The sequence below is a fragment of the Equus asinus genome, chromosome 7 (genome assembly GCF_041296235.1).
Source record: "Equus asinus isolate D_3611 breed Donkey chromosome 7, EquAss-T2T_v2, whole genome shotgun sequence".
Classification (NCBI taxonomy): Eukaryota; Metazoa; Chordata; class Mammalia; order Perissodactyla; family Equidae; genus Equus; species Equus asinus.
In genome coordinates, this window is record NC_091796.1 from 55,511,661 (window position 1) to 55,538,107 (window position 26,447).

The 26,447-nt window shown below is 40.4% G+C and overlaps 1 protein-coding gene and 1 long non-coding RNA gene across 2 annotated transcripts in view; one reads left to right on the forward strand and one right to left on the reverse strand.

Annotated features, from left to right (window-relative positions):
- Positions 1-477: 477 nt before the first annotated feature.
- Positions 478-24,758, forward strand: RIOK3 (RIO kinase 3). The gene is made up of 13 exons (XM_014837293.3): positions 478-856; positions 7,840-7,955; positions 8,587-8,732; positions 8,827-8,934; positions 9,140-9,249; positions 10,494-10,637; positions 11,339-11,466; positions 17,905-18,102; positions 19,307-19,466; positions 20,842-20,922; positions 21,015-21,104; positions 22,187-22,294; positions 23,084-24,758. Exons 1-13 carry the CDS (start codon positions 812-814, stop codon positions 23,189-23,191), a joined length of 1,542 nt encoding a protein of 513 aa, XP_014692779.1. The 5' UTR covers positions 478-811; the 3' UTR covers positions 23,192-24,758.
- The window catches only part of LOC123287072 (uncharacterized), a 30,075-nt gene continuing 5,939 nt past the window's right edge, over positions 2,312-26,447 (reverse strand). The window contains exons 2-3 of the long non-coding RNA XR_011504534.1: positions 3,480-3,554; positions 2,312-2,566 (exon numbers count right to left, since the gene is read on the reverse strand). This is a non-coding gene — a long non-coding RNA (uncharacterized lncRNA). The remainder of the gene's footprint in view (positions 2,567-3,479; positions 3,555-26,447) is intronic.

The window sequence follows — 26,447 nt, forward strand, 5'->3', positions numbered from 1 at the left end:
GAGATAGTGATAGATTTACCTCTCAGAGTTATTTTGAGAGCTAAAGGGTTAATACAGTAATTTGAACAGTGCCTGGATCTAGTAAGTGAGATATAACGCTTAGCTATTTTTATGAAGTCCCTTTATGAGAATCTCCCTGCAAAATACCGAATCAAAACTTTTATTATGCAGTCTTATTTTTGTTCAATGTTACATAACACATTTTACGAATTTTCTCATTCCACGCCCCGCCTCCTACAAGTGCAATAACAATAAAATCCGACCGTCTTCTTCAGTCTCCCTCTCCTGTCTAAACCTGCCGTTTTCTGTCTCCCACACCATCCAGCTGAGAACTACCCCGGGAAATAATGAATGAACAGCCAGCCTCGCTCGCTTGTTTATTTATAGTCCGCGCTGTCAAGTCAGCTTAACTAGATCCAGCTGCCGTCTTGAGCAGCCAGGGAGGAAGGAAGGGGCGGCCGGGGCGGGCACAGGGCAGAGGAAGCCACACACAGCCCCTGCCTGCTCAGCAAGGGCGACAGCGACCACAAGCCCCCGGCCAGGGGATGCGGCCGGAAGTGCGGCCGGCCGGGGGCGGGGAAAGGTGACAGCGCGGAGCCGGGGGCGGGCAGCCAATCGGAAGCGCCGGTCCCAGCGGAGAGGGCGGAAGAGAAGCGGTCTAGTTCCGGACGCGGCCGCCGCCGCCATCTGTCACCTCCGCTCCGGCACCGGCAGCCCGTCGCCTCTGCCCCGCCGCCTATCTCCTCGGCGGAGGCTGTTTCCTGGTCCTGCCACCTCTCTGCTCTGTTCTCGTCGCTGCTTCTTCCCCAACATGGATCTGGTCAGAGTGGCATCGCCTGAGCCCGGGCCGGCAGCGGTAAGTGGCGTTCGGGGCTGACGCACCTGCCTTGGTCCCCTGGGCTGGTCCTCTCGGAAGGCCGGGAGAGGGTGGCAGGGGCCGAGGTGGCTCCGCAGGCGACTCGGGAAGTTTTGGGCCTGACCCCGGCGACTTCGGAAACCGGGGATAGGCGGAGGGGTTGCGGGGTGGGGCTAGGAGAAGCCGGGGCGGCCTGAGCTGCCTAAGGCCACCGTGGGCGGTCTGGGCTCTCTGTCTGGTTCTGCCCCTTGCTTTCTGCATCTCCTAGCATATATTTGGGCAGGACTCGCTTGGAAACGTTGACGTTAGAGGGAAAGCAAGCCTGATTCTGTTTTTCACGGGCGAGTCAGCCCAGGTAGACACAAAAAGCCCAGCAGAAAGGTAAAGGTTAGGCAGCTGTTTCCCTAACTTGACAAGTGTGGCGATCCTGTCCGACAACTGCTTGTTTTTGAAATATTGGAAGATAAGTCCAGGCGCACCCTCCCTGCCCCCAGGCTGATGCTCAAGTGTACAGTCCTGCGGTTCACTGGTTATAAATCCTCATCTGCCTGGGCTTTGACGTTTAAGCTTCAGCGTATAGTGACCAACCATAGGGTTTATTTCACATTTCACATTTGGTTTCAGGCCGCTCCTTTTCATAATGCTTTCATTAGAGGGATGAAAAGACTCTCCTGCCACTTTATTGAGCAAGAGTGCTTCGATTGGGATTTTGTGTCCCTCCAGTTAAGGTTGTGAAGGAACCCAACTTTTTTAGCTTCGTAATTGTTCCTTTTTTGAGATATAATTGACATATATCATATTAGTTTCAAGTGTACACATAATGATTCGAGATTTGTCTATATTGTGAAATGCTCACCACAGTAAGTCTGGCTAACATTCATCACCATACAAGATTACAGTTGTTTTTCTTGTGATCTCAGGAACTTTCAAATATACAGTTCAGTGTTATTAACTGTAGTCACTACGATGTACATGACATCCCAGGCCTTACTTATTTTATAAGTGGGAGTTTGTACCTTTTGTCCACCTTCACCGACTTCTCTGTATGCTAACAGAACACTTGTTCCATTTAAAGGATGACTCGTTAATCTTACTGGATCTTCACTCAGGTCTTAACAGGAAAAGGGGGAAATAACTAGCTAAATTAAGAAAAGTAAAATTAATTTTATAAAAGTTCTCACACAACTGTAGGGAGAATCTAAGATATTCCATTGGCAAATGTTGTTACATCTACATGTTACTTTTTGTATTTTTTTCTCTTAAGGCCTTATTTATAAGGCTAAGATCAGTAGACATAAAAGGACAAAATCAGTAGACAGGTAAGGATAAATATATATCTCCATGTTAAATTCCTCCAGTTAAGCCTCCATAAAAGCTTGTAAAAATGTCAAATGAGACAAACCTTGCTCAGAATACAACCTAGCCTAAGAACAAATTTCACTGACAAAACTAATTCAGTAATAAAATATTTGATATCAGTCATCTTTTTATTTAAGCATATATCATCAGAACCATAAAATTTCATTCTCATCATTCAACAAAAAAAATCCTGAGGTTTATTGACGTTCTCTTGGGAAGACAGCATTTTGACAGGCAAAACAATTAGAAAGAGGCCACAGGTATTCCTTAATCCTTTCCTTCTCTAACCTCTTGAAAGACTGAATTGATTGCAGAGGCCTACATGGAGGAGGTAGAGATTTGAGGAAGAGCCTGAAAAATGGAAAGAATGGTAAAGGCTAGTGATTCTCGAAACTCTTCAGTCGGGACCTCTTTACACTTTTAAAAATCATTGAGAACCCCAAAGAACTTTTGTTTATATTGGTTATATTGATATTTGTCCTATCAGAAATTAAAACCGAGAAACTGAAAATCTTTATGAAGTCATTTAAAAGTGATATGTAATATAAATAACATTTTTATATTAAAAACTAATTTCCCAAACAAAAAAGATTATTGAAGAGCAGTATTGTTTTGTGTTTTTGTGAGTCTCTTTAATATGCATCTTAATAGAAGTCAGCTGAATTCTCATATCTCTTTTTTCTTTCAGTCTGTTGTTCACATTTTCAATCTGAAACTCCATCTTCATAGACGCGTAGATTAGAGCAAGTGTAATCGAAGATGGGTAATAAGAGGACAGTAGACATACTGAGAACAAACCGTATTAATCTCTAAAAATGCACATTTGTGTCCTAAACCTACTACCTTAGAAAATTTTGGAAAACACCAGAATACCCAAGCACACATTCCAGCGGCCATCAGAGCACTATCTGATCATATCTGGCCATCATCATATCTGATAGAGACTCTGGAAAACCCACCCACGCTTTTGAGAGACGGAGACTGGGAAAGACAAAGAATGTCTTAGTACTGTTAGCAAAGTAATTTTGACCTCACAGACATCCTGCTGAAAAGGACTTGGGATCCCTTCCCCCGGGTCCTGGGGTGCCAGTTATAAAAGGCCAAACTGCCATAATGGACAAGGAATTTTAGGGGATATGCCAGGAAGGGAGGGTTGACAAACTGTAGGCAAAGGTGAGGAAGCGTGTAGCTCTGTCGCAGATGGGTTAGCGGCGCTCCTCAGAGCTGCTGGGGCCATCAGAGACAGGGAAAGTGGGAAACTCACAGCCAAGAGGAGCCTGAGGAGACATGATGACTACATGGTACGTGGTATCCTCCTTGGGATCCTGGAACAGAAAAGCTGAGGAAATATGAAGAAAGTGTGGACTTTAGTTAATAATCATGTATTGATTTGTTAATTGTGACAAATGTACAAGACTAATACAAGGGAAGCTGGGGATGGGGTATTTGGGAACTGTCTGTACTGTCTTTGTGATTTTTCTGTAAATCTAAAACTACTCTAAAATTAAAAGTTAAAAACAAAAAAAGATTAGTGTCCTGTAGACCCAGACCGTGTTTTCCAGAGACCCTTGTGTTGAGAAGTGAAATTAGCCCCTGAAATATTCTGCCTGGGTCATCTTCTAGCTGCGTGGGTAGAAGAGGGACCTTCCTGCGGGTTAGGGTTCTCTCGACTTGCTTCAAGTTGAGGACTGAATTTTTATCGTGTGCTTCTTCATGTTTGCTGTTTTATTTTACTTAATTCTTTCCCATCGTTGTCTGCAGTAAAACCTCAACAACAGAAAAGTGGGGTGGGCCGCTGGGGATGCATCTTTAGGAGCTGGAGGGAAAGAGGGACGATTTCCTTGTGATCGCGGCCAGCCCGGTGTGGGAGAATGTGGTGGTAGTGAAGGACGCCAAGCAGCAGAGTTTCGTGGTGGCAGTTTCCCAGAGGAGAGGAAAATCGGGTGGGTCTCGGGGGGTCTTCAGCAAACGGGGAAGAAAGAATCAGGGAGCTGGTTATGGGCTTGATTGATGTCATTTAAGGCAGAGTAACTAACCTGGAAAGGATTGTGCGGGGTTTCCCATCAGATCTTGATGCAGTGGGGGGTTTATGTTGATGAAGGGAACGGTGGGAAATGACGTTGATAGCTAGGATGGAGCAAGCTTATGGAGGGCTTTTTTCCTCTATGCCCTTAGATTTACTGTTATTTTAACATTTAACAGTTTCTCTATTCACAGTGTTTGATTTACTGAGGAGTTGCAAGATGATGACAGAGGATTCCCCTACATATACCCTGTGGAGTCCCCAGTACATTTTCTAAGCCCCTCAGGAGTAGTGAACCCCCATGTCCTGGAGGACTGCCCCCTGCCCGGCAGCTGTCCCTTACGGCCCAAAACATTTTATGGAGGGCTTTTGGCTGCTGGTTTGGAGAGTGTGGATTTGATTTCAGAGTCTGGGAGTTGGCAAACTTTTGGAAGTCTTTACTTATTTACCCTCACCGTGGAAGCTGCCTCGGTGTGAGGGGCCCAGCTGAGCTGGTCAGCAGAGGTCCAGGGCAGAACAGTTGTCGAGTCGAAGGCTCCAAGGAGCAGGGTCAGTAGTAGGCAGTTAGGGTGTCTCGGGGCTTTCTGTGGTCTCTACATGGTCCCCTTTCCTATTCACCCTGTCTCGGGAGTAGCTAATTCTATGCCTCAAAATAACACAGTTACTGCCTGTCATTTTTGCCTCTTCCAAGGAGTTGTCAGTATGTAATACTTTATTTTTAATTGACTGCTGGCAAAAGACTAGAAGCATCCACAGTGGGTGGGCAAAGGGGCTGACTTCAAGATGAAGAAAAGGACTTTAGCATAGTAGGGGTGTAGGAAGGCACCAGACCTCCGCGGCTGGGGACAACCTGGCAGATCCATGAACTATCTCCAGTGTTTCCTTTGGGCACATATTATTCAGTAAATACTTGAGTGCCTCTTTCTATCTGAAGCTCTTTGCTGGGCTCAGAGAATGAGAAGACCCCACCTTTCAAGCAGCTCATGCTGTATTGCGGCTGATGCATGAACTCGAGTCTGGTAAACAGTCCTGCACTGACAGTGTTTGTGCAGGGTATGGGAGCACAAAGGAAAGGGTCTGATTTTGTCTGATGAAATTGAGACATCCTGGGCCGGCCCGGTGGCACTGCGGTTAAGTTCACACGTTCTGCTTCTTGGCTGCCCAGTGTTCGCTGGTTCGGATCCCAGGAGTGGACATGGCACCGCTTGGCAAAAGCCATGTTGTGCTAGGCATCCCATGTATAAAGTAGAGGAAGGTGAGCATGGATGTTAGCTCAGGGCCAGTCTTCCTCAGCAAAAAGAGGAGGATTGGCAGTAGTTAGCTCAGGGCTAATCTTCCTCAAAAAAAGAAAAAAGAAAAGAAATTGAGACATCCTTATGGAGGAGGTGACGTTTAATTGGGGTAAATAGAGAAGGAAGACAAACCATTGGGAGAGAAGAGCAGGTGTGAAGAAGGCCTGAGGGGTGGAAGTGCGTCCTATCTGGCATGTAATTGGTGCTGCTAGAGCGTAGGGTAGGTGGGGGTTGAGACTGGAAAGGTAAATTAGGGCACACTGCGAAGGGCCTTTCTCTCTGAGGAATTTGGATTTCATACTGCAGGCAGCACAGAGGTGTGCTTTGCTTCGCACATTCCAGAACCAGGTGATTAGGGAAGCCTAGAGCAAAATGCTGAGTGCAGCCTCTTAAGTCCTACTGCTTTGGTTCAAATCTCAGCACTTCCATCTATGGTGTTATCTTGGGTTGCAAAACCTCTCCGTGACTCAGTTCCTAAATCTGTAAAATGGAGATGATATTGCAAATACTCAGTTGTTGTGTGGCTTAAATAAATGTAAGTTACATATATTCAGCCAAGTGACTCAAATATAGTGACTATTCCAGTATTGTCTGCTGCCCTGCTGTTAGTGATTGCCAAATGTGATCGACGGTTCTGAGTTAGAGCGTACAGCCATTTGCCTCTTGGAACCTGGACTTTGAAGCTGATCAGACCGAGCGTTTCTAGGCTAAGTGGCAGCATTATGTCTCCTCCCTAGATGATTTAGCAGGGTCTTGTGGCCTAAAGATTAGACATGTTCTCCAGATTACAGACAGCTTCAAGATTCCAGAGCTCAAAATCCTCCTCAGGAGAGTGCTCAGCTGCTGCTAAGATCTGAGTAGACCTGGGAAGCCTCCTTGTGCCCTCCAGGTGGAGCTCATGGAAAGCCGGGGCATTTCTGCCGTAGGCTGGTATAGGTGTGTGCTGGGGGCGATGCATCTCATCAGTCTCAGGAGGAGACCAGATAAAACTTGATTCGGATTCGCTTAGGCATAAATGTAGTTATCTTTCATCACCCTTGAGTGCTCCATCCTAAGAGGCTGAACCAAGTAAACTCCTGAACCTCAATGCTAGGAAACCTGAACAAGGGTCCGTAGCCCTGTTGTCTCTGGGAGTCATGCCAACAGGCCCTTAGGCCGCTAGAGGGTCTGTACTGGCTAAATTTGATTAAACAATTTTGTGGCTAAAATGGGTATCATCATATGCTATATTCTATCTTACACACTCAGTAGTAGTTAAGGAATTAGTTCGGACTTTATCTGAAAAGCAGTGGGAAATATTAAAACAATAGAAGAGCTCTAAGTAAGGAAACAACCAATCAAATCTGCATTTTAGAAAAACCATTGTGTGTGGTCCTGTGGAGAATGGGAAGCAGCAGGACTGGAAGCAGGAAGATTAGTGAGGAGGCTCTGCCGGTAGCCCCGTGAGGGGAGGGTGAAGAGGGGAGGGTGATACCTTGGAGCAGAGTCTCAGAAGGCGGCTAGAGAGCTGGGCGAGTTCCAGACATGTTTAGACATCGTACTCAATATTAATGGTCTTAATTGCTAGGCTTTCAAATGTAGTCATTTGCTGCTGCTAAGTAAAGCCTGCTCCCTCAAAAATTAGGACTCGTGAGATAAACCTACAGCTTGTATTTCTAGAGGGCTGACATGGCGATGTCGTTGAGGAAGGCCGACTGCTGGCCACCCAGGAAGAGGCTCACGGAGTATTGCTTTGCTGTAGTGGTACTGTTCCAAGACTGTTTCTCGGCTTCTAAAGTTGAGAAATATAGTTTTTATTATTTGTGATTGTTATTTTTGTTTTAACATATCCCAAGATGTCGTGAGAGGGGCTGATGCATCATTTTACATGTAAAAGACTTAGTGCTTAAAATAGGATGCAGTATAACTTCTAAGCGGGCTTTGAATTGTGCTAGTTGGTATAGTCTGTTCCCATGAGAGAATCTACACAGGGAGCCAAAGTATATGGGCATGGAATCGGAACAGGGAGTGTTAATGTGGACCCATTGGCTATTGGAGTGATGCTGTAATAGCCTGGTGCTTCCCCTCAGCTAAAGTCAGCTACCAAACCCGCTAGAAAGTGCTTTTGGCTGTTTTAGTTTACATTTATCCTTGGTTAGATTTGAGCTGGGAGATGTTTTTACTTTTAAGGTGATTTCTGCAAGTAGATAATCATTCATTTTGGGTTGATTTAACTAGTTTAATTCTCAAAAGATAACCTTATTTCCAAGTTTGGAAGGTGCTAATTTCATTATTATGAATTGAATTGCCCCCTTTTTTTGTTTGAATAGTGTCCATGGGCTACCCCTCAAAATACAGTATCTTGTTCTTTGGCTGATGTCATGAGTGAACAGTTGGCTAAAGAATTGCAGTCAGAAGAAGAAGCTGCTGCTTTTCCTAAAGTTGCGTAAGTAAAGTTCACAAAGAATCTATTTTGCCTAGCTGCTTATTTTAACAAACTTTTAGTATTTGATTAGTGATTGTCATGACACATGATTAAGAAATACATTTAAAAAAGCGATGCGGTAGAAAGAGCACCATACTGGGAGTTCACATACTGGGATAATTTGAATTTTGGTTCTGATTCTGTGATTTTTTTCAGTATTATCTTGGGCAAACCACTCTGTTTCTCTGGGCTTTAGTTATTACAACACTTGAACCAGATGGTCTCTAAATTAACAAATAATGAAGCGTAGGGTATAGTTTTGATGGAATGTTTGTAGTTTATCTTTTTATATATGTGTTGTCCATCCTTTGATCAGAATGCAGAACAAATGAATTCTGGGTCTGAGCTTGGATTTTATCATAGCCCCTGTAACTTTCTTCTGGAGCTCTCTTAATCCTACTTGGTGCTCTCCCGGTGCCTGCCCTTGGTCAGAGGGCAGCTGGGCACAAGGTGACTGGTTTGGTAAAGTTTTTTCCCATTGTTTCTTCAGTACAATTTTTAACAGTGAAAAAGGCACATCCTACTCTTAGAATTGGTAGCATCTGTTTACACAAGCACGTTATATTAGTTTATATTGCCTTATTTTGAATAGTGTTGCTGAAGGACCATTTATTACTGGAGAAAACATTGACACTTCCAGCGACCTAATGCTGGCTCAGATGCTACAGATGGAATTTGACAGAGAATATGATGCACAGCTTAGGCGTGAAGAAAAAAAATTCAATGGAGATAGCAAAGGTACTATGACCTTCTTGTGACAACTCCATTGGGTGGTAGAAAATGCTTGTAACATGCTCCTAAATAAATCTTCAATGGTTTTTGCCTTTTTAAGTTTCCATTTCGTTTGAAAATTATCGAAAAGTACATCCTTATGAAGACAGCGATAGCTCTGAAGATGAGGTTGACTGGCAGGATACTCGTGATGATCCCTACATACCAGGTATTGATGCTTTTATTTGAGGGGGGAGGGGTAGTATGGGGCACAGCAAGACTAAGTTTTCCAATGAATCTTTGTATTTTATATTTATCTTTGAATCTCGTTTGGTAATTTACTGTTAGATTCAAATATCTTTTCAGTCAATATCGAATGCAGCAATTTAGTCTTTGCTATTTTTACATACGTGGCTTGTCTTAATCACCTTTAGCAAAACCAGTTCCTACTCCCAAAAAGGGTTTTATTGGAAAAGGAAAAGACATCACCACCAAACATGATGAAGTAGTATGTGGAAGAAAGAATACAGCCAGAATGGAAAATGTAAGTTACAGAAAGTGTTATCTCTGAATCGAGAATTTTATTAGAATAAGGAAAAAACTTGGGATTCCAAATACAATATCAGATACAATATCTTAAGAAATTTAATTTCTAAAAATACCCTTTGTCCTTGCTAAAGGTGTTTTAGATAACAACATAGCAATATCATAAAAACTCAGCCACTAATGAGAATATAATGTACCTCAGAATAAAATTCTACAAGAATATTAAGAAAACTAGTTCAATTTACATTGATTCTAAAATTAACAGATAGTTCTCTTGAAAGTAACATATTTATTTTTCAGTATATTATTTTCCATAAAATAGCACCCCTACCCAAGAAACAGATAACAGTAGGTGACTGGGGGATAGGAATGATAGAGAGAAATACATTTTACTATATACCCTTTTATCCTTTTGAATTTTTATCTTGTACCTAAACTACCCCTGCAAAATCAGAAATAAAATGTAATTTTTAAAAAATAGGAGAAAAAGAAAAAAAAGCATTCTTCCTGTTTCATAAGTGTTGTGGTTAATGTAAAACATGCAGACTTTAGAACACAAATACTTGCTAAGTAAACATATTATTAAATTCTAGTAATGGTCCAGATCTCACTTTAGAACAGCCTTGTCCAGTAGAACTTTCTTCGATAATAGAAATGTATATCTATGCTCTCTAATACAGTAGCCATATTTGACAATTGAGCATTTGAAATTTGGGTGGTGCAATTGAGGAACTGAAATTTTAATCTTATTTTAATTAATTTAACTTTAAATATCCACATGTGGCAGGAGGCTACCATATTGGACAGTGCAGCTCTAGAACATAATTCTCATGGTCAGCAGAGTTTGCTGTCCTAATCCGCTCCTCAAAAATAATTAATTATGAAATTGCATTTCTTTGGCAAGATTTGGTATAGCCTTCAAAATATAAAATGTCCTTTGTCTTATGTAAAAGCAGGGAAAAAAGCATATGCTGAAAGACCTTGGCTTTGGGATGTGATTGGATGTTTTCCGCACCTAGAATAAACCCTTTGCTTTGGGTTGCAGTTTCTAAATAGCCTTGCTCGCCTTTCTACTGGGTTTCTTAGTGAGTGAGTTATTTTTTTTCTGTGATACTCCTGGGTTCTGCTTTTGATCATCTATTGAGTAGGAAACCTGTTCCAAGTAAAGACTGCTCTTCTCCTTGTCTTAGCTTTTTTACTGTTCCCATTTTAAAGTATTCAGATGTTATTTCTTTTTGGCAGTTTGCACCTGGGTTTCAGGTGGGAGATGGAATTGGAATGGACTTAAAACTATCAAACCATGTTTTCAATGCTTTGAAACGACATGCCTACTCAGAAGAGCGTCGAAGCGCCCGCCTCCATGAGAAAAAGGAGCATTCTACTGCAGTAAGTAATCTTACGTTTCTTCTTTAATGGAAAGATCCATATTAGAAAATGTCGCATTTTCTAAACATACTAGAAAATGTTTTGTTTTGTTGGGGGCAAAAACAAAACAAAACTTCCTGTTTGATGTTTTTTTTCATGAGATTGGCTTTTCAAATCAAAGATGTAAATAAAACTCGAGTAGCTTTGCTATTTGACTTTTCAAATTTAATGTAATGGTTATTAATCACTCAAAACGAACATTTTAGTGGTCATAAATTGCAGGTGAATGTTCCAAGATTAAAAAAAATAGTTTCCTGTCACATTATGACAAATTTATAACTTAATAGTCTAATATTTTATATTAATGAAGATAGTGTCTAATATCTTGAGAATAAACTAATTTTTAAACCTTTAGAAAAACAAATGGTAAGTACACTAGGAGAGTTATTTAAACTTTAGAAAGTAAGATTTTGACTAAGCTAGTGTCTGAGTTTTAATGGTTCTTTTAGCTATTCACTTTCAAAGAGATTAGAGTTATGGTTATGAGGATGAATTGTGTCTTGATAGCGCTCTTTTAAGAGCCTGTTATATATACATCGAGATAAATTAAGTAATAAAGGTAAAAAAAAAGTAGATATTTTGAATGTTAGATTTTAGAAATAGCTCAGAAAATGTTTTGTGATTATTAGTCATTTTCACTTATAGTGCTTTATCTTTTGCAGGAAAAAGCAGTTGATCCTAAGACACGTTTACTTATGTATAAAATGGTCAACTCTGGAATGTTGGAGACAATCACTGGCTGTATTAGCACAGGAAAGGAATCTGTTGTCTTTCATGCATATGGAGGAAGGTAAATGAGCAAAATACAGTATCATCATGTCAACAGAAGCTTAGCCCCTTCTCCACAATATTAATGGATTTACACAAAATCAAAGTTAATGCTGCATGGCAAGCAGAGCAGTTTAAAAAGTGTTATTGTAGTGGCCAGTGCCACGGCATAGTGGTTAAGTTCGCATGCTCTGCTTTGGTGGCAGGGGTTCACAGGTTCGGATCCCAGGCATGGACCTACATACACCACTTGTCAGCCATACTGTGGTGGCGACCCATATACAAAATAGAGGATGATTGGCACAGATGTTAGCTCAGGATGAAGGCAAATCTTCCTCAATAAAAAAAATAAAGTAAAAAATAAAAAGTGTTGTTGTAGAAAGTCTAGACAACATAAGGACATATAAAGAAAAACAGTCTTGCTAATCCCACCATCCGGAGATAACCATTAATTTGTGTAGATTCTTCTGGTCTTTTTTCTATGCATATGTTGTTTTCTACATTACTGGAATTGTACTATATCACACAGGCAGCTGTAAGTGGCAGAGCAAAATTTGAACCTGGGTTTGTCTCCAGACCCATGGTCTTTCCACTGTGGGGCCCTTTGGTATCCTTCCTCCCCTCATAAATCTGGTCCTTACTTGAAGAAATACTAGATTTAAATAATGCTTGCATGATTTAAGGAAACGTCTTTGCAAGATCTTATACTATTTAGATCTTACCTTGTTACAAAAGCTTAGGTGAGTAGAGAATGGCATGAGGAAGAGAAACATTTTTAAAAGTGGAGCCTGTTGCGAGAACGTGCTTAAACCAGGCATCTGAAATCGTCTGGTTACTGACCATTGAAGTCAGCTGGCAAGGCTTACTACTGCAGCTGTTCCTTACCCTAACGTTGTTCACAAACGAAACGGTTCAGATAGATTCCAGAAATTATTCTAGCTTTTTTTTTAGGTTTAGAGGGATTTACTATGTACTTAAGGGGATTCAAATGATCATTGATCAAGTCCTTGTCTTTGGTTTTCTTAACTATTTAACTAGTCTCCCTTTCTAGAGGAGGCAGACATGTATAATCATATATCAGATGATACTGTTAAGTTCCAAAATGAAAAGGATAAAAATGAATGTTAGGATGAAGTAGCTCAACCTTTTTCAAGCTATGTGATCCAGAGCAAATTATTTAACCTCATTGGAAAATTGACCCTCGCCTCATAGGATTTTTGAGGGGATAAATGAAATCACATTTGATAATACCTACTACATCATTTTAATCTTAATAAACATATTTTTTCTTCCTTACTTTAAGCTTCATTGCCCTCTTCCTAGATTTCATATGACCAGGCAAATATAATTTAATGGCACAAATTATTTTAAAATGAAAGATTATGCATGGTAGAAATTAAAACTTTACAGAAAGGATTAAAATGAAAAGTAGGCTTCATCTGACCAACTCTCTACCCACAGATCTTTTCTCCAAAGATAACCGCTATTAACAGTTTTTAGTCTGGTATTCCAGAAATTTGTATGCATATATCCCTTATTTTGTTTATACAAAATAGATTGTACTCTACATTCAAGATCTTAGTTTTTCAGTTAATGTATCTTAGGGCTTTCTGTATTACTAGCTTATACCACCCCATTTTTATAGTAGGACATTCCATTGCGTGAATACACAGGAATGTCCTTGTACATCTACGTTGGTGTGCTTTTGCAAATATATCCTTAAGCTAAATTCCTAACGTTAAAATTGCTGTGGCAAAGACCATATGCACTTTTTTCCCTTTTTTGTTAAATAGTGGAATGCCTTGTTGAATGGAAAGTACCAGATTTTGCTCACTGTTTTGGCCTCTAAGCTGGCTATTGTAGCAAGCAGTGTTTCCTGATTTAGTAAAAATTTAAATAAAAGTTTTTTTCTTGTATGTCATACCAAGGCCAGAAATCTCGAACTTGTGTTTATCTTTTAGTGGTAGGGCAAATGCAGTTTTCCCTATGAGCTAGTCAACTCTGCAGGTTGTGTGCGGTCAGAATGTCAGTAGACAGAGCCAGATTGCCCTGTGCGAAGGTTGACCGATTTATGCCCCCACCAGCAGTGTGCCTGTTTCCCTCATCCTCATCAATGCATAGTATTATCAGACTTAGTATTTTTTGTCAATGTGAAAGATGAAAAGTACCATTTTGATATTTTGGTGTGCGTTTATTTAGTTATGATTAAGGTTGTACATTTTTTTCAAGTGCTTTAGTAGCCATTTGTATTTCTTTTTCTTGTCATTTGCCTTGTCTATCCTTGGTCATTTGCTGTTATACTTAATGATACTTTGACATAATGAACGATCTCTCTTTCCTTCTGGTGGAATTGGTATGGTAATTGGCATTTGTAAGTTAGCGAAACTAGAGAGCGTTTGGTGTTCTAAACTGAGAGTAAATGCTTTTAAAGTTTATGTTTGTTTTCTCTGCTACATAACAAATTACCACAGACTTAGCAGCTTAAAACAGCACCCATTTATTGTCTCACAGTTTGTGCTGATCAGAAGTTCGGGCGGGCACAGCTCAGTGGGGTTCTCTGCTCAGGGTCTCAAAGGGCTGCAGTCTGGCTGTCGGCTGGGCTGGGCTGTGTTCCTTTCTGGAGCTTGGGGTCCTCTTCTTTTGGCACAGTTCAGTTCCCAGTAGCTGTGGGACTGAGGTCCTACCCTTTCTTGTTGTGAGGTGAGGTCTTCACTTTCTTGTTGGCCATTAGGAGAGGCCTGCCCTCAGCTTCTAGAGGCCACTGCAGTTCCTGGTCATGTAGCCCTTTCAGTCCCTTTGATGCATCAGGGCACTTCTTGAAAGCCAGCAGGAAAATCCCTCCCTCTAGTCTGCTAAGACTGGGTCGTAGACAATGGATTTAATCCTGGGAATGACTATACCATCACCATTGCCATATAATGTAAGCTAATCAAGGGAGTGGCCATGCCTCCTCCACTCAAGGCGGTGGATTATACAGGGTGTGCACACCAGGGGCTGGTATCGTGGGGGTCATCTTAGGATTCTGCCCTCCACTAAGCTGTTCTGGTTTCTATTACTCCCAGGTTGGCCGAGTAATCAACAGTTATTTGAATAGTAACTTGTGCTAGATTTTTCAGGGACTAAAGTGTAAGACATATTTTCTACTCTCAAAGACCTTATAGTGTAGCCAAGAGGAGAAGATTATAGCAAGAATTGTTTTGGTCAACAGAAGATAGTTACATAATAGAGAGTACACAGTTATGTAAGTGAGTCTGCAGTGTGATAGGAATTAAGAACAGGACAAGATCATTGCCGGTCACTTTCAGGAAAGAGGTCGTGATGAAGTTAGATCTTAATCTGGACTTGAAAAATAGGCCAAAAACTCCAGTATTGAGTGCAAAAAGCTAGTTGCAGAATATATACATATACCATCTGTTTAAATGTTTAAAGTCTTAGAGAAAATAATGTATGTGGATTTTTTTAATAGATGCTTATGTATGTCTGTACTTACGTATCTTTTTTAAAAAACTAGAAAGATGCTATTCATGATCGTGATTGCCCCTGGAGAGGTGGAACGAGGCGTGAAACTACCTGGGGTGGTAATCGAAGGGAACTTTAGCTTTATCTGTAATGTTTAATTCTTTTTAAAAAATAAAAGGGCTGTAAATGAGAGGGTTGAAGTTTAGGCAATGAGGAGATTTACAGCGAGAAGATTAGAAGGTATGTGTTTAGAGGTAATAGGATATAAAACTGTGTAAGCAAACCAGAAATTGGTAAGGAGGACCTTAAAAGCTAGGCAGAGGGATGTGCAATTTAATAAGAAACAAGGAGATTTTTTTAGTAGGAGAATGACAAGATGAATCTTATAAATTAGACTCTAGCCTAGAGTCCTTCCAAGCAGGGAATCTCGTCAATGGTATTTTTGATAGGGCCTCATCTAGCTTGTCGTTAAACTATTCCAGTGACAGGGAGCTTATCAACTCAAAATCTAAAGACGGCCATGATATCTTTAAATCACTGGGAATTTCTTCCTTGTACAGAATCTCTGCTCTGTCTCCCTGAAAATTGATTTATCCATTCACCAAGTATTTGTGCAGCCAGCACAAATGAGTGCCAGGTACTCTTCCAGCTACTGGGGATACAGCAGAGAATGGTACAAGGAAAGGTCCCTGCTCTCATAGAATGTGCTTCTTTCCCACCCCAACACCTTCCAAGATGATAATACATAAACAAAAAATAGCAGATATGTGTTATAGTAGTTAAAATAGGGTGATATCATAGTGACTGGTTGACTACTTTTTATTAGTAGGACAGGGAAGCCTTCTCTGATGAAGTGACTTTTAAACTAAGATTTGAATGACTGCATCTAGGATACAATATAAATTTCAGATAGCAGAACATTCTAGACTAAAGAACAGCTAGTGCTAATGTCTTAAGACAGGTACAAGCTTGGTATCTTTTTTTTCTTCTTTTTTTTTTTGGATGAGGAAGATTGGCCCTGAGCTAACATCTGTACCAATCTTCTTTTTGCTGGAGGAAGATTGTCGCTGAGCTAACATGTGTGCCAGTCTTTCTCTGTTTTATGTATGGGATGCCTGTCACAGCATGGCTTGTTGAGCGGTGTGTAGGTCGGTGCCTGGGATCCGAACCCGCAAACCCCAGGCCGCTGAAGCAGAGCATACGAACGTAACCACTACACCACCAGGCTGGCCCCCAAGCTTAGTGTCGTTGAGGGACTGTAAGGAAGCCAGTACACCTGGAGCATAGTGTGTGAAGGGCAGAGGGGAGGCTGGAGAAGTAAGCAGGGCTTAGATCAGGTAGGACTCTGTGAGCCAGGGGAAGGAGTCTGCTCTTTACTTAAGTGCACTGGGAACCAGAGCTGTGATTTGATTTTGTTTTCCGCTCAGACTGCTGTGTGGAAAATGAATTGTACGAGGGCAAGAGAAGAAGCGGTAAGATCAGTTATTATAGTCACTTAAATGAGTGCTTTGGACCAAGGAGGTGGTAGCAAAAGGAAAGAGTAAGAGACCGTTGGTGTGTGTTTTGAAGCTAAGAGTCGACAGTGTATGTGGTTGGATTGGATGTGGGGTGAGAGGAGAGCTTCCTGGCTCGAGCAGCCGGGTGGTGCCATCTGCTGAGCGAGAGCCTGCACGAGGGCAGGTTTAGGGTGCGGTTAGCAAGAATTTTTTTTGGACATGTTAAGTTTGAGATGCTTGCTGGACATCCAAGTGATGTCAAGTGGGGATCGGCTAAATGGGCCTGAAGTTCTGGAGAAAGTCAGGACTGAGGATAGAAATGTAGGAGTTATCCGTATCTAGATGACATTTGAAGCCATGGGGCTAAATGAAATTCCCCAGGAAGAGAGGGCAGCTGGGAAGAGAAGGGGTTGCTTAGAACCAGTTGGAGTACTCTGACCTCAGAAGGAGTCAGCTGGGACAATATGGTGCGGAAGGAGTTGGGGAGTTTGAGTCAGATTTTTGTCCTCTGGAAATACAGTTCCTTTCTTTTTCGGATTAACATCCCTTCAGATATTTAAAAGTAAATATGTTGTCTGTCCTTCCATCCTCCTCCTTTTTGTTCGCACTGCCACTGTGATTCAAGCCCTTTCAGTGGCTCACTATGGTGAGACTGTTGGAGTAGCTTCACCCTCTAGGCTCTCCTGCTCCTTTCCATCCTGACATTGTCGTTGACTTGATCTTCATGACGTGTGTCAAGCCCTTGCTGATTCCTCTTTCCTTTGGGTGTACATCAAGGCTTCCCACCCGGGCAGTCCGAGCCCTGCACAATCTGCCTCCATTCCACCCCTTCAGCTCTAAGTGCTTTCATTTCCTCTTTCTGGCCAAGTCTTAACTGTAGCGTTTGTTGGTCCTCAGACATGTCCTGTGGTGTCCTTCCTCTGCTTTGTTAATACTGTGACTGTACTTGTTCATATCCCACCCATTGTCCTGGTTCTGTTTCAGATGCCACCTGTGCCGGGAAGCCTTGCCTGACCTTTCCAATCCAAAGGGACCTGTCCTATTCATGTACTTCTATTCTGCCCGTCCCTCCTTGCATGCTCATAGGGCAGAGACTCCTTTATTCACCTTATATCTGCTAGGAGTGGAAGACACATCTTTAAAGAGCTGTTCTGTTTTGTTTGTTGTATTGAATTTTGCCCCTGAACCATCCCAGGTAGACCGTAGCCTATTTTCAAGTATGTATGTCTTCATTGCGCCTCGAGTTTGATTTCATAGTCATTAAGTGAAGATTATATTATGGATTGTTGAAAAATGGTTGACAGTTTATTTGAGAGTATGTTTTATTAAAAAAACCAAAACCTAAGTTTTATTAAGACCCAAAACTTGAAAGCTTAAAAAAAACCCAAGGCTCAACATTCTCAGAGAAGGTAGATCTACTTCTGTGTTACAGAATCTTTATTTTGAAATTGTTTGACTTGTGAGCTGGCAGCTTATACTGACTTAATTTTTTTTCTTCCACTTAGCATGGAGGATGAAAAAGAAGATAGTAAAGTTATACCTACAGAATGTGCCATCAAGGTATTTAAAACAACCCTTAATGAGTTTAAGAATCGTGACAAATATATTAAAGATGATTTCAGGTTTAAAGATCGCTTCAGTAAACTAAATCCACGTAAGATCATCCGCATGTGGGCAGAGAAAGAAATGCACAATCTCACAAGGTAAAGAAAATCATTGTGCTGGAAGTAATGTTGGGTACTTCCCTTTCTGTGTCAGGCCCGCTAGCCAGGCAGAAAATCCATGCTTGCTTTTAAATTCATCTATAGAAATTGGTTTTCTATTAGAAAACATTTCTCTGCATATAACCTGAATTCATACTTTTAGGATGAATAAGCTGTTTTCTTTTTTCTTTCCTCAGTAAAGTCTGAGGGAAATGAAGTCATTTTTTTGCCTAAGATATTCTGTCATGTATCTAAATGCTATTTTTTTCAGCTTCCAATTAGGCTTATTATAATGATTTTCCTTTTTTGTTTCAGAAAATTTTTATTACTTCTAATGGTGGTTAATTTGGTGGGGGTGGAGTCTTTTGCAAGTCAATTTGCATTTTACTTTAATTAATTAGCCTTGTTTCTCAATTCTCTATGCAGAATTTATCAAGGAATTTGTCAACCAAGTAATTTAGTAATGATCTTTCTCATTAATAAACCTCCCCAGATCTTAATCTATTAAGAGCTTACTTTTAGGTTTTTTCTAAAGATGTTTGCTTTTAAATGTAACTATCCATATTTATTAGTTGCAAAATTCTTCTGCTTAGTAGGACTTCTAAGTAGAATAATCCCCTAAGAGGCCTTGTCGTGCTTCAGTCTCCTTCTCTATGCTGCTGACATCTCATCCCTGCCTTTCTTAAATTCTTCAGCAGCTCCTGTAGTCTTTAGTGTAAAGTTCAAAGTCCTTTTGTGATATGGAGCCTCCTTGTCTCTGTGGCCTCAAGCTGCATTGCCCGTCCTCCTCCTCAGGACCCAGCTGTGTTGATGTATATCCATTCTCCAATGGACTGTGCTCTTAAACACCTCCATGCATTTCCACAAGCCGCTTCCAGCCTTAGACTAGCACTTCCCCATAATGTCTTAATCCGGCTAATTCCTGTTTGCTCACTTCTAATAAGCCTTCCGTGAGTGATGCTGCGCGCTCCCATAGCTCTTACCCCCACCCCCGCTAGTGCATGTACCACACTGCTTGTCTGTCATTTCTACTAATCCGTGGGCTCCAGAGGGCAGAGGCTGTGTCTTACTGTCCTTGCATTCCCACATCTGCAGGGCAGAACATAGTGCCAGCACATTGCAGGCCCTCATTAGAAATTTGTTGAATAACTGAGAGAGTCTCTCCTTCTGCTCTTTACATTCTTAATCATTTCTTTCCGTATAGAATGCAGAGAGCTGGAATTCCTTGTCCAACAGTTGTACTACTCAAGAAACACATTCTAGTTATGTCTTTTATTGGCCACGATCAAGTTCCAGCCCCTAAATTAAAAGAAGTAAAGCTCAGTAGTGAAGAGCTGAAGGAAGCCTACCATCAAACTCTTCATGTAAGTTGTGCCTGGCAAAGCATTCACACACCAACTGTTAAAATATTTCCTGTAACCTTTAAAGAAATTTCCTAAAATAGTACTATTTTAAGGTGAGTTCATAAGGACAAACTGAAGTTTGGGAAGAATGTTAACATTGAGAAGTTGTCTTTATATCAGTATGTAGGTGTCCTGAGGAGTTTGGGGAAAATCAAAGACCTATGGAGCAAGTAAAGCCTCAGTTATTAGCATTAGTGACACAGAAGCATGAAGCTGTTATTCACAAAACTTCACTAAATAAAATTTGACAGTACCACATTTAGCAGATAGCGTTCCTCACTGGTCTGTGTGCCCTCTTGAATGTTAGAGCTCTAACAGCAAAAGAAATACCTTTCTTGTTGGGAAATTAGAGGGAAGCAGACTTGATCTTGTTATAAGAGTGAAAACTGAAGATGGTACAGAATGGTTTCTCCGTCTAGGCAAGTGTTAGAATTGGAAGGCATGTCAGGAAGCTACTTATGCTTTGGGACAGCAACTGAATTCGATCTGAGGTCCTTCTAGCTTAAGAAAATGCTCTTAATATTGTCGTTATTCCTGTGTACTGTTTTAATTGAATAGTGGAGAAACACATGCTTTTTACACAGTCTCTGCATGGAGCTCTTATGTCATGCAGTAGTTGATGTGAACGTGAAAGTGTTATCCAAATCGATTTTGTAAGATACAGCTAGGGAGAGAATCCAACTTTCTTTGCCTCCAGTAGAAAATATTCAAAGGAAAATCAAGTCCACTTTCCTGGCTTCTTCTGGCAGTGGGGGTGCTGGGGAAGAGAGGAAGTAGTGATGTCCTTTTCCTCTTTGTTTCTCTTAAGGCTGGGAAACAAAACATTAATGCTGATTTCTACTATAAGACTAGAAGTCACTTTCAGTAAGGAAAATATAATGCCACTTAATTTGTAAGAATGTATCTCTTTCCCACTATGTCTGGCAGGAAGTACTTTTTACCTTGAAATTGTATACACTCCATAGAGGTCTCAGTGGGATATTTACCCTTTTATGAAGGTGATCCTGGGTCCCCTGGTTAGTGACCATACACATGGCTGCTCTCTTACCCATGTGTGAATCCAGGTCTGCCTCTTGGCCCCCTGATCTCCTTGCTGTCACGTGGACAAGGAAGTAGAGTGGCACACATTCATCCTCTCTGTTGTCTCCCTGTTTCCCCACCCTACCTTAAAAAAAGAAAACAAGGAAGCCCAGTCCTAGGTTGTACAGACAGGAAGTAAGTTCTTTACCCTAGTTTTGCTTTTTCTGGACAATATTGGTTGACGTAGACGTTTTGGTTGTATAGGTAAATTAGAGTTGTTCCTTCGTGTCCTAAATGTCTGCCTTGCTCCTCACAGCTGATGCAGAAGCTATATAATGAGTGTACACTCGTACACGCCGACCTCAGCGAGTATAACATGCTGTGGCATGCCGGGAAGGTGAGGAGCACATCGTGTTGATGTTCACATTCAATGACTTGATGTACATTCCCGAAGGTAAAGAAATCACTGGATGCTCTATATTTAAACAGGTCTGGTTGATCGATGTCAGTCAGTCTGTAGAACCAACCCATCCTCACGGCCTGGAGTTCTTGTTCCGTGACTGTAGGAATGTCTCACAGGTAGGCATGTAATTAATATGTCTTTTTTAGGGGATATAACAGATCGAAATATTTTTCTCACTCTAAGTAAGATAGTCTTAGAAATTGAAGGAAGAGTGTGGTTACTGGCTGCTTTCAAGATAAAAATACAAAGATCAATTTTTCAGGTTTCATTTTCAGCAAGAATTTGATTATATGCCTCACATTTGAGCCATTGAATTCAATTTCCGAGAGAATAGGTTTTTATTTTGGCTCCAAATATTTAAGCAGTCAAGGAGACATTTAACACATGCACAGTGCTTAAAGAGAAGCTGGCATATGGTAGGCCTGTGGGCTGACTGCCAAGGTTATTATCATTAAAAGGAGAGTAGTCTTAGTGGTACTGTGTCTGATCACTGTTTGTAAGGCAGAGTAAACAGATTAGGGAAGGTAAAACTAAGTAATCACAGAGTTGGATCACAGTTGTTTGCTATTTCTGAAGGAAATGAATTGTTAGCAACAGATTCAGATAGGAAAGATCTTTCTAAATGATAGAATAATTTCATACCGGACATAACTTCTGAGCCTGCTTGAAAATTGTAATTCATGGGATTTAGTGAATGTTTTGAGTCGAAGCATTCAAAGCAATGCCAAGCAATTTTATCAACCGCTCATTTTTATAGCTATTGAAGGTGCAGTGTGACGGACTTAATCTGTAAGACAGCACAGATGTGTAAGAGAGGACAAAAAGCAAGTAGAACCTGAGCGTAGTTAAACTTGAAGTAAGAAAATCTGGGTTTAAAAGCTGGAGGAATTCCGTGGTGTTTTACAAGTATACTATTCCCTTGGTTTTTTTTTTTGTTTTTCTTGGTGAGGAAGATTGGCCCTGAGCTAATGTCTGTGCCAGTCTTCCTCTATTTTGTATGTGGGATGCTGCCATAGCATGGCTTGATGAGTGGTGTAGGTCCATGCCTGGGATCCAAACCTGTGAACCCTGGGCTGCTCAAGTGGAGCATGCCAAATTTAACCACTATGCCACCAGGCCGGCCCAACTATTCCTTGGTTTTAGTTTCAGAGAGGACCTTGCTAATATCTCTTACTGACTTTCTTGTATTCTTTACCAGTTTTTCCAGAAAGGGGGAGTAAAGGAAGCCCTCGGAGAACGAGAACTCTTCAATGCTGTTTCTGGCTTAAGCATCTCGGCAGATAACGAAGCTGACTTCTTAGCTGAGGTAGGCTTAGTTACTTTTCGCCTTGCTGGTAATGGAGTACTGGACAGAGTAGATAAGGGAAACCCAGAGCTCACTTTACCCTCTCTTCCCCCCAAAACAAAATTAATATGAGGTTTAGGTGACACATGGGCCCTGCCTTTAACTGAATGTAGAAAGTTAGCAGTGGCCATCCTTGGAAATAACCAATCATTACAATCCGGATCTATAGAACCACACAAACATCTCCCTCCAGAGAAGGTGTCTTAAAATTGAACAAAAGCATAAAAGTAACACAGCAGCTGCTTATTCCTAACAACAAACCAAAGCAGAGAATGGTCGTAGAGTCTGTTCCAGAGCTCCCCACTATGACTTGAATTTGGCCATGCTGTGCTGGAACCAGAGGCCAAAGGAAAAGTAACAGGAAGATGGTAAATCCAGCCTCTAGCTCAGGACAGTTGCTCAGTGAGTAGGTGTTAGAGTTGTTGAATCAACACTGGAATTTGCTTTTTCTGGTGCCCCGAAAGCTTTAGAGAGTACGTAGTAGGACATACCTGATTCCAGTTGCTAGCTTAATAAAGACACAAAATATTGCCCCTGGTAATATTATCAAGTAAAAATTGTACATGTATGTGTCACTCATATACATGTATGTGACACACTGTAATATGTGTCACACATTGTGATTCTAATCAAGACCAGTGTCATTAGGAATGACCTAGTTTTAAGAGAGTGAAAATACTGGTTCAATCTAAAGTATGGTGTCTGTGAAGGAGGATTTTGACAACTGGACTCAATGTATTAATTTTGTAGATAGAAGCTTTGGAGAAAATGAATGAAGATCATGTTCAGAAGAATGGAAGGAAAGCTGCTGCGTTTTTAAAAGATGATGGAGGGGCACCAGTCCTATGCGATGAATAGCAGCGGTGCCCACTGCTTCAGTGGCAACACAGTGGTGACTGTCAGCTGCCAATGGCAAGTGAAGTGATGGGTGACTCGAAATACCAAAACACGAGGAGTGTACAATGGTGCTTCTGTGCTTTTTTCCCCTTGTGATCCATTTGCCAGACGTGTGGAATTTTTAGCTCAGCATTGAGAGAATAAATGTCACTACCTCTCATCTTATGAATAGGATAATCTAATTCTTCAACAGCTACAAGTTGTCTAGCTGAAATAGACATGAATTTACAGGATTCATGGTATAAAATGTTTTGATGAGAATTTTTAAAATTTAGGTCACATTTCCAAATGTGAGAGGAAAGGACTGATCTGTTTATGGGGGAGGCTTTATTACAACATACTTGCTTTCTTCACTCCCTGTTTTCTGTTGCATCTTTCCTTGAATATTTTATTGACCTAAAATTTGGCCTTCTCACATCTTTTTCCAGATTGTGACCATGACTCTAAAGGAAATTTTCTTCTCTTTAGGTGTTGTAAATGGAAATTTCATTTCAGAATGGCTGACAGAAATAGACATAAGCAAAATACTTTTTATTGGTATATCATGAATATGAACTGAATTCTACATTTCCATACTCTTATCCAAGAAAAGGCATCAGGTTTCTGAAAGAGATAAGTATATAAGAACTTAACTATCCAAATTTTTAAAAATTTAACTTTCAGCTTTTCTACATTTAGATAAAATGGTTAGGATACAACTCATGGTGCAGCTACTCTGCATTTATAATGAAAATATAAATTGTCTGGAAGGACAGAATATAATATTTAACCACGTTTGACACATTGTAATGAAGTCAATGAAACAAAGTTCAGTTTATATTTCACTCAAACTATATATTGATTGCTTTTGAGAGAAATATAGTAAGTTAATTAGAAATATTAAATAATCAGGAGATAAAAAGTGTATAAAACAACTCGGGTACCAAATTAACCAACTAATTGGAACTATCTGGCCTCACTTTTAATAATCATTAGTACTGGCTGGAAGCCACTTCATCAACAAAGCAAGCGCTGTACTGGAAAAGTCTGTGGGCTCTGGTAGGATCGAAGTTCCTTAACTAAAACGTAATCATTCCTCCTATTCCTGAAGTCAGATTGGAACCAATAAAGACTCGAACTTTCTGTCTGGTAATAGAAAGTAAAAATCGAAACATCATTTACACTTGAAAACTTTTCCTTTAACATTATTTAAAAATGCCAAATATGTTCCTTCTAGGAAAATATTTATTTTTGTTTCTGTTGTAAAGCTTTTACCTGCATTTCAGAGAAGTGTGGTTTGGGGTAGATATCGTTACATTTCTGAGATGTTTACTACCCTGAAACAAAGAATTAGATGACTGGCGATTATAGGCTTTCTGGAAGTTTCAAAGAACTGATGTTAAAAACCATTAACCATTGAAAACTTGTTTTGTTTTGTTTTCTGACATACTGTTTAACAAAGAGCAGCAAACCATTGCTGTGTGGCATTCTTGGAGTGTGCTGTGAACATGCTTTTTAAGAAATTAAACATGAAGAGATCATTTTAGAATTGGTTCTTCGTGTGGTTTCTTCCTGTTCCTTCTAGTTGTGTCTTGGCACGAAGTTACCCCTTGTGTATAAAATTAAACAGTGCTATTTTAAGCTGTTTTTCCTCCCTTAACTTCTCATATTTAGATTTCACTTTTCAATGACCTACTTCGCATTACAAATAGGTTTTTCCCCTTGTATAGATCAGAGAGTAAATTTTTCACAAAGTGGAAAATGTTGGCTTGCTAAAGAATCAAATTCAAATGGAAAAAAACACAAAATGTAGAAATAAGGATATTTTGCCTCACTTTAATAGAATTGGATATATGAATATCTGTAAGTTATCAAAATAAGAATGTGGAGAGAATTTTTATTTCAACAAGATAATTCATTGAATATCTGTAAGTTATCAAAATAAGAATGTGGAGAGAATTTTTATTTCAACAAGATAATTCATTGCCAGTTTTCTTTTTATAAAAAAATCCGTTTTTCTGCTTACAAAAACTAAGACCTGCATGCTTATTTGAATTCAAATATTACAGAATTTCAGAAATGCTAAAGTAAAAGTCCTTTGAATTTCAAAAACAACCATTTATAGTGTGGCATACATCCCTGCCAATGTTTTTTCCTTAGCGTCTGTTACGTTATTCTCTTTTAAAAAAAAAACAACAAGACTTCGAACAGAAGGCAAGAAGAAGCAAGGCAGCCGATGGGGAATGCTGATCGTGGGGCCCCTCCAGGAAGGCGCAGCGGAGGCCCTGAGGGGTGTTGGAGGCAGTACTTGTTCGTTTTCGCTCTGGGCGTGAGAAGAGAGCGTAGCCCGCATCTTTTGAAATTCTGAGCAGTTTTCCAGCACTTTACAAATTGGGTGGCAAAAGCTCATCTGATTATATTTCCAAACCTCAATAATTATATTTTTGAAGATAGATATTTTTCTATTTGAGTTTTATATAGATTACGTAACAAAGAATGATTGAAGTTTTCAAAGTTTATTTTATTCTTTGAGATGTCAGTTTATTTGTTTGAAAGCCTCTTGTTTTTCTTCTTTGATTTCCCATTTGTTTCCCAATTCAAAAATGTGAAAAGGTTACATTCGGGAACAGCATTACTTTTGTTATCCTAGACTTTCCAGCTTTCTCCCAAAGGTAGCTGTTTTTTTGAAGAGTTAAGATCGAAGATAAGAGAAAGATAAGCAGATGGAGGGGCCAGGGGGATGTTCATCACGGAATAACGAGGGAACTAGTACTTACAGCTCTAAACTTTTAAAAAATCTTTCGAATGCCTTCTGCGACAGAGAGAACACATTACCAAACAGAATCCGTGACATCAAACCCATGAGAACAGTGTCTGGGTAAAGTACCAAATGAGCCAAAGTTTATGAAAAATGTGGGAAACGTCAGAAGAGGGTTTGAAAAGTTAAATTTGAAGCGGGAGGAAACAGATGAGTCCATTGCTTCAAGTGTTAGTATATTGTTATTAAGTAACAAAAACAACCTCTCATCTCCTATTTCATCTTTTTAAAGTTGCAGGATTTGGAAAGTGGTAAAACAAACATTGGACAGAGGAATTGAAGCCTGTTCCTCCAAATGCCCCCCCCCCCAAATTCGTCTGTTGAAGCCTTAACCTCTACTGTGTCACCTGTATATAGAAATAGGGCCTTTAAGGGGGTAATGAAGGTTAAATGAGGTCATAAGGGTGGGGCTCTAATCCA

What these genes read in the sequence shown, in the direction of transcription:
- RIOK3 (XM_014837293.3), top strand. Translation starts at nt 812, where the DNA reads ATGGATCTGGTCAGAGTGGCATCGCCTGAGCCCGGGCCGGCAGCG. An exon ending in ATTCAATGGAGATAGCAAAG is followed by an intron (nt 8,733 to 8,826) that starts GTACTATGACCT and finishes TGCCTTTTTAAG; the next exon opens with TTTCCATTTCGTTTGAAAAT. An exon ending in GAAATGCACAATCTCACAAG is followed by an intron (nt 18,103 to 19,306) that starts GTAAAGAAAATC and finishes CTTTCCGTATAG; the next exon opens with AATGCAGAGAGCTGGAATTC.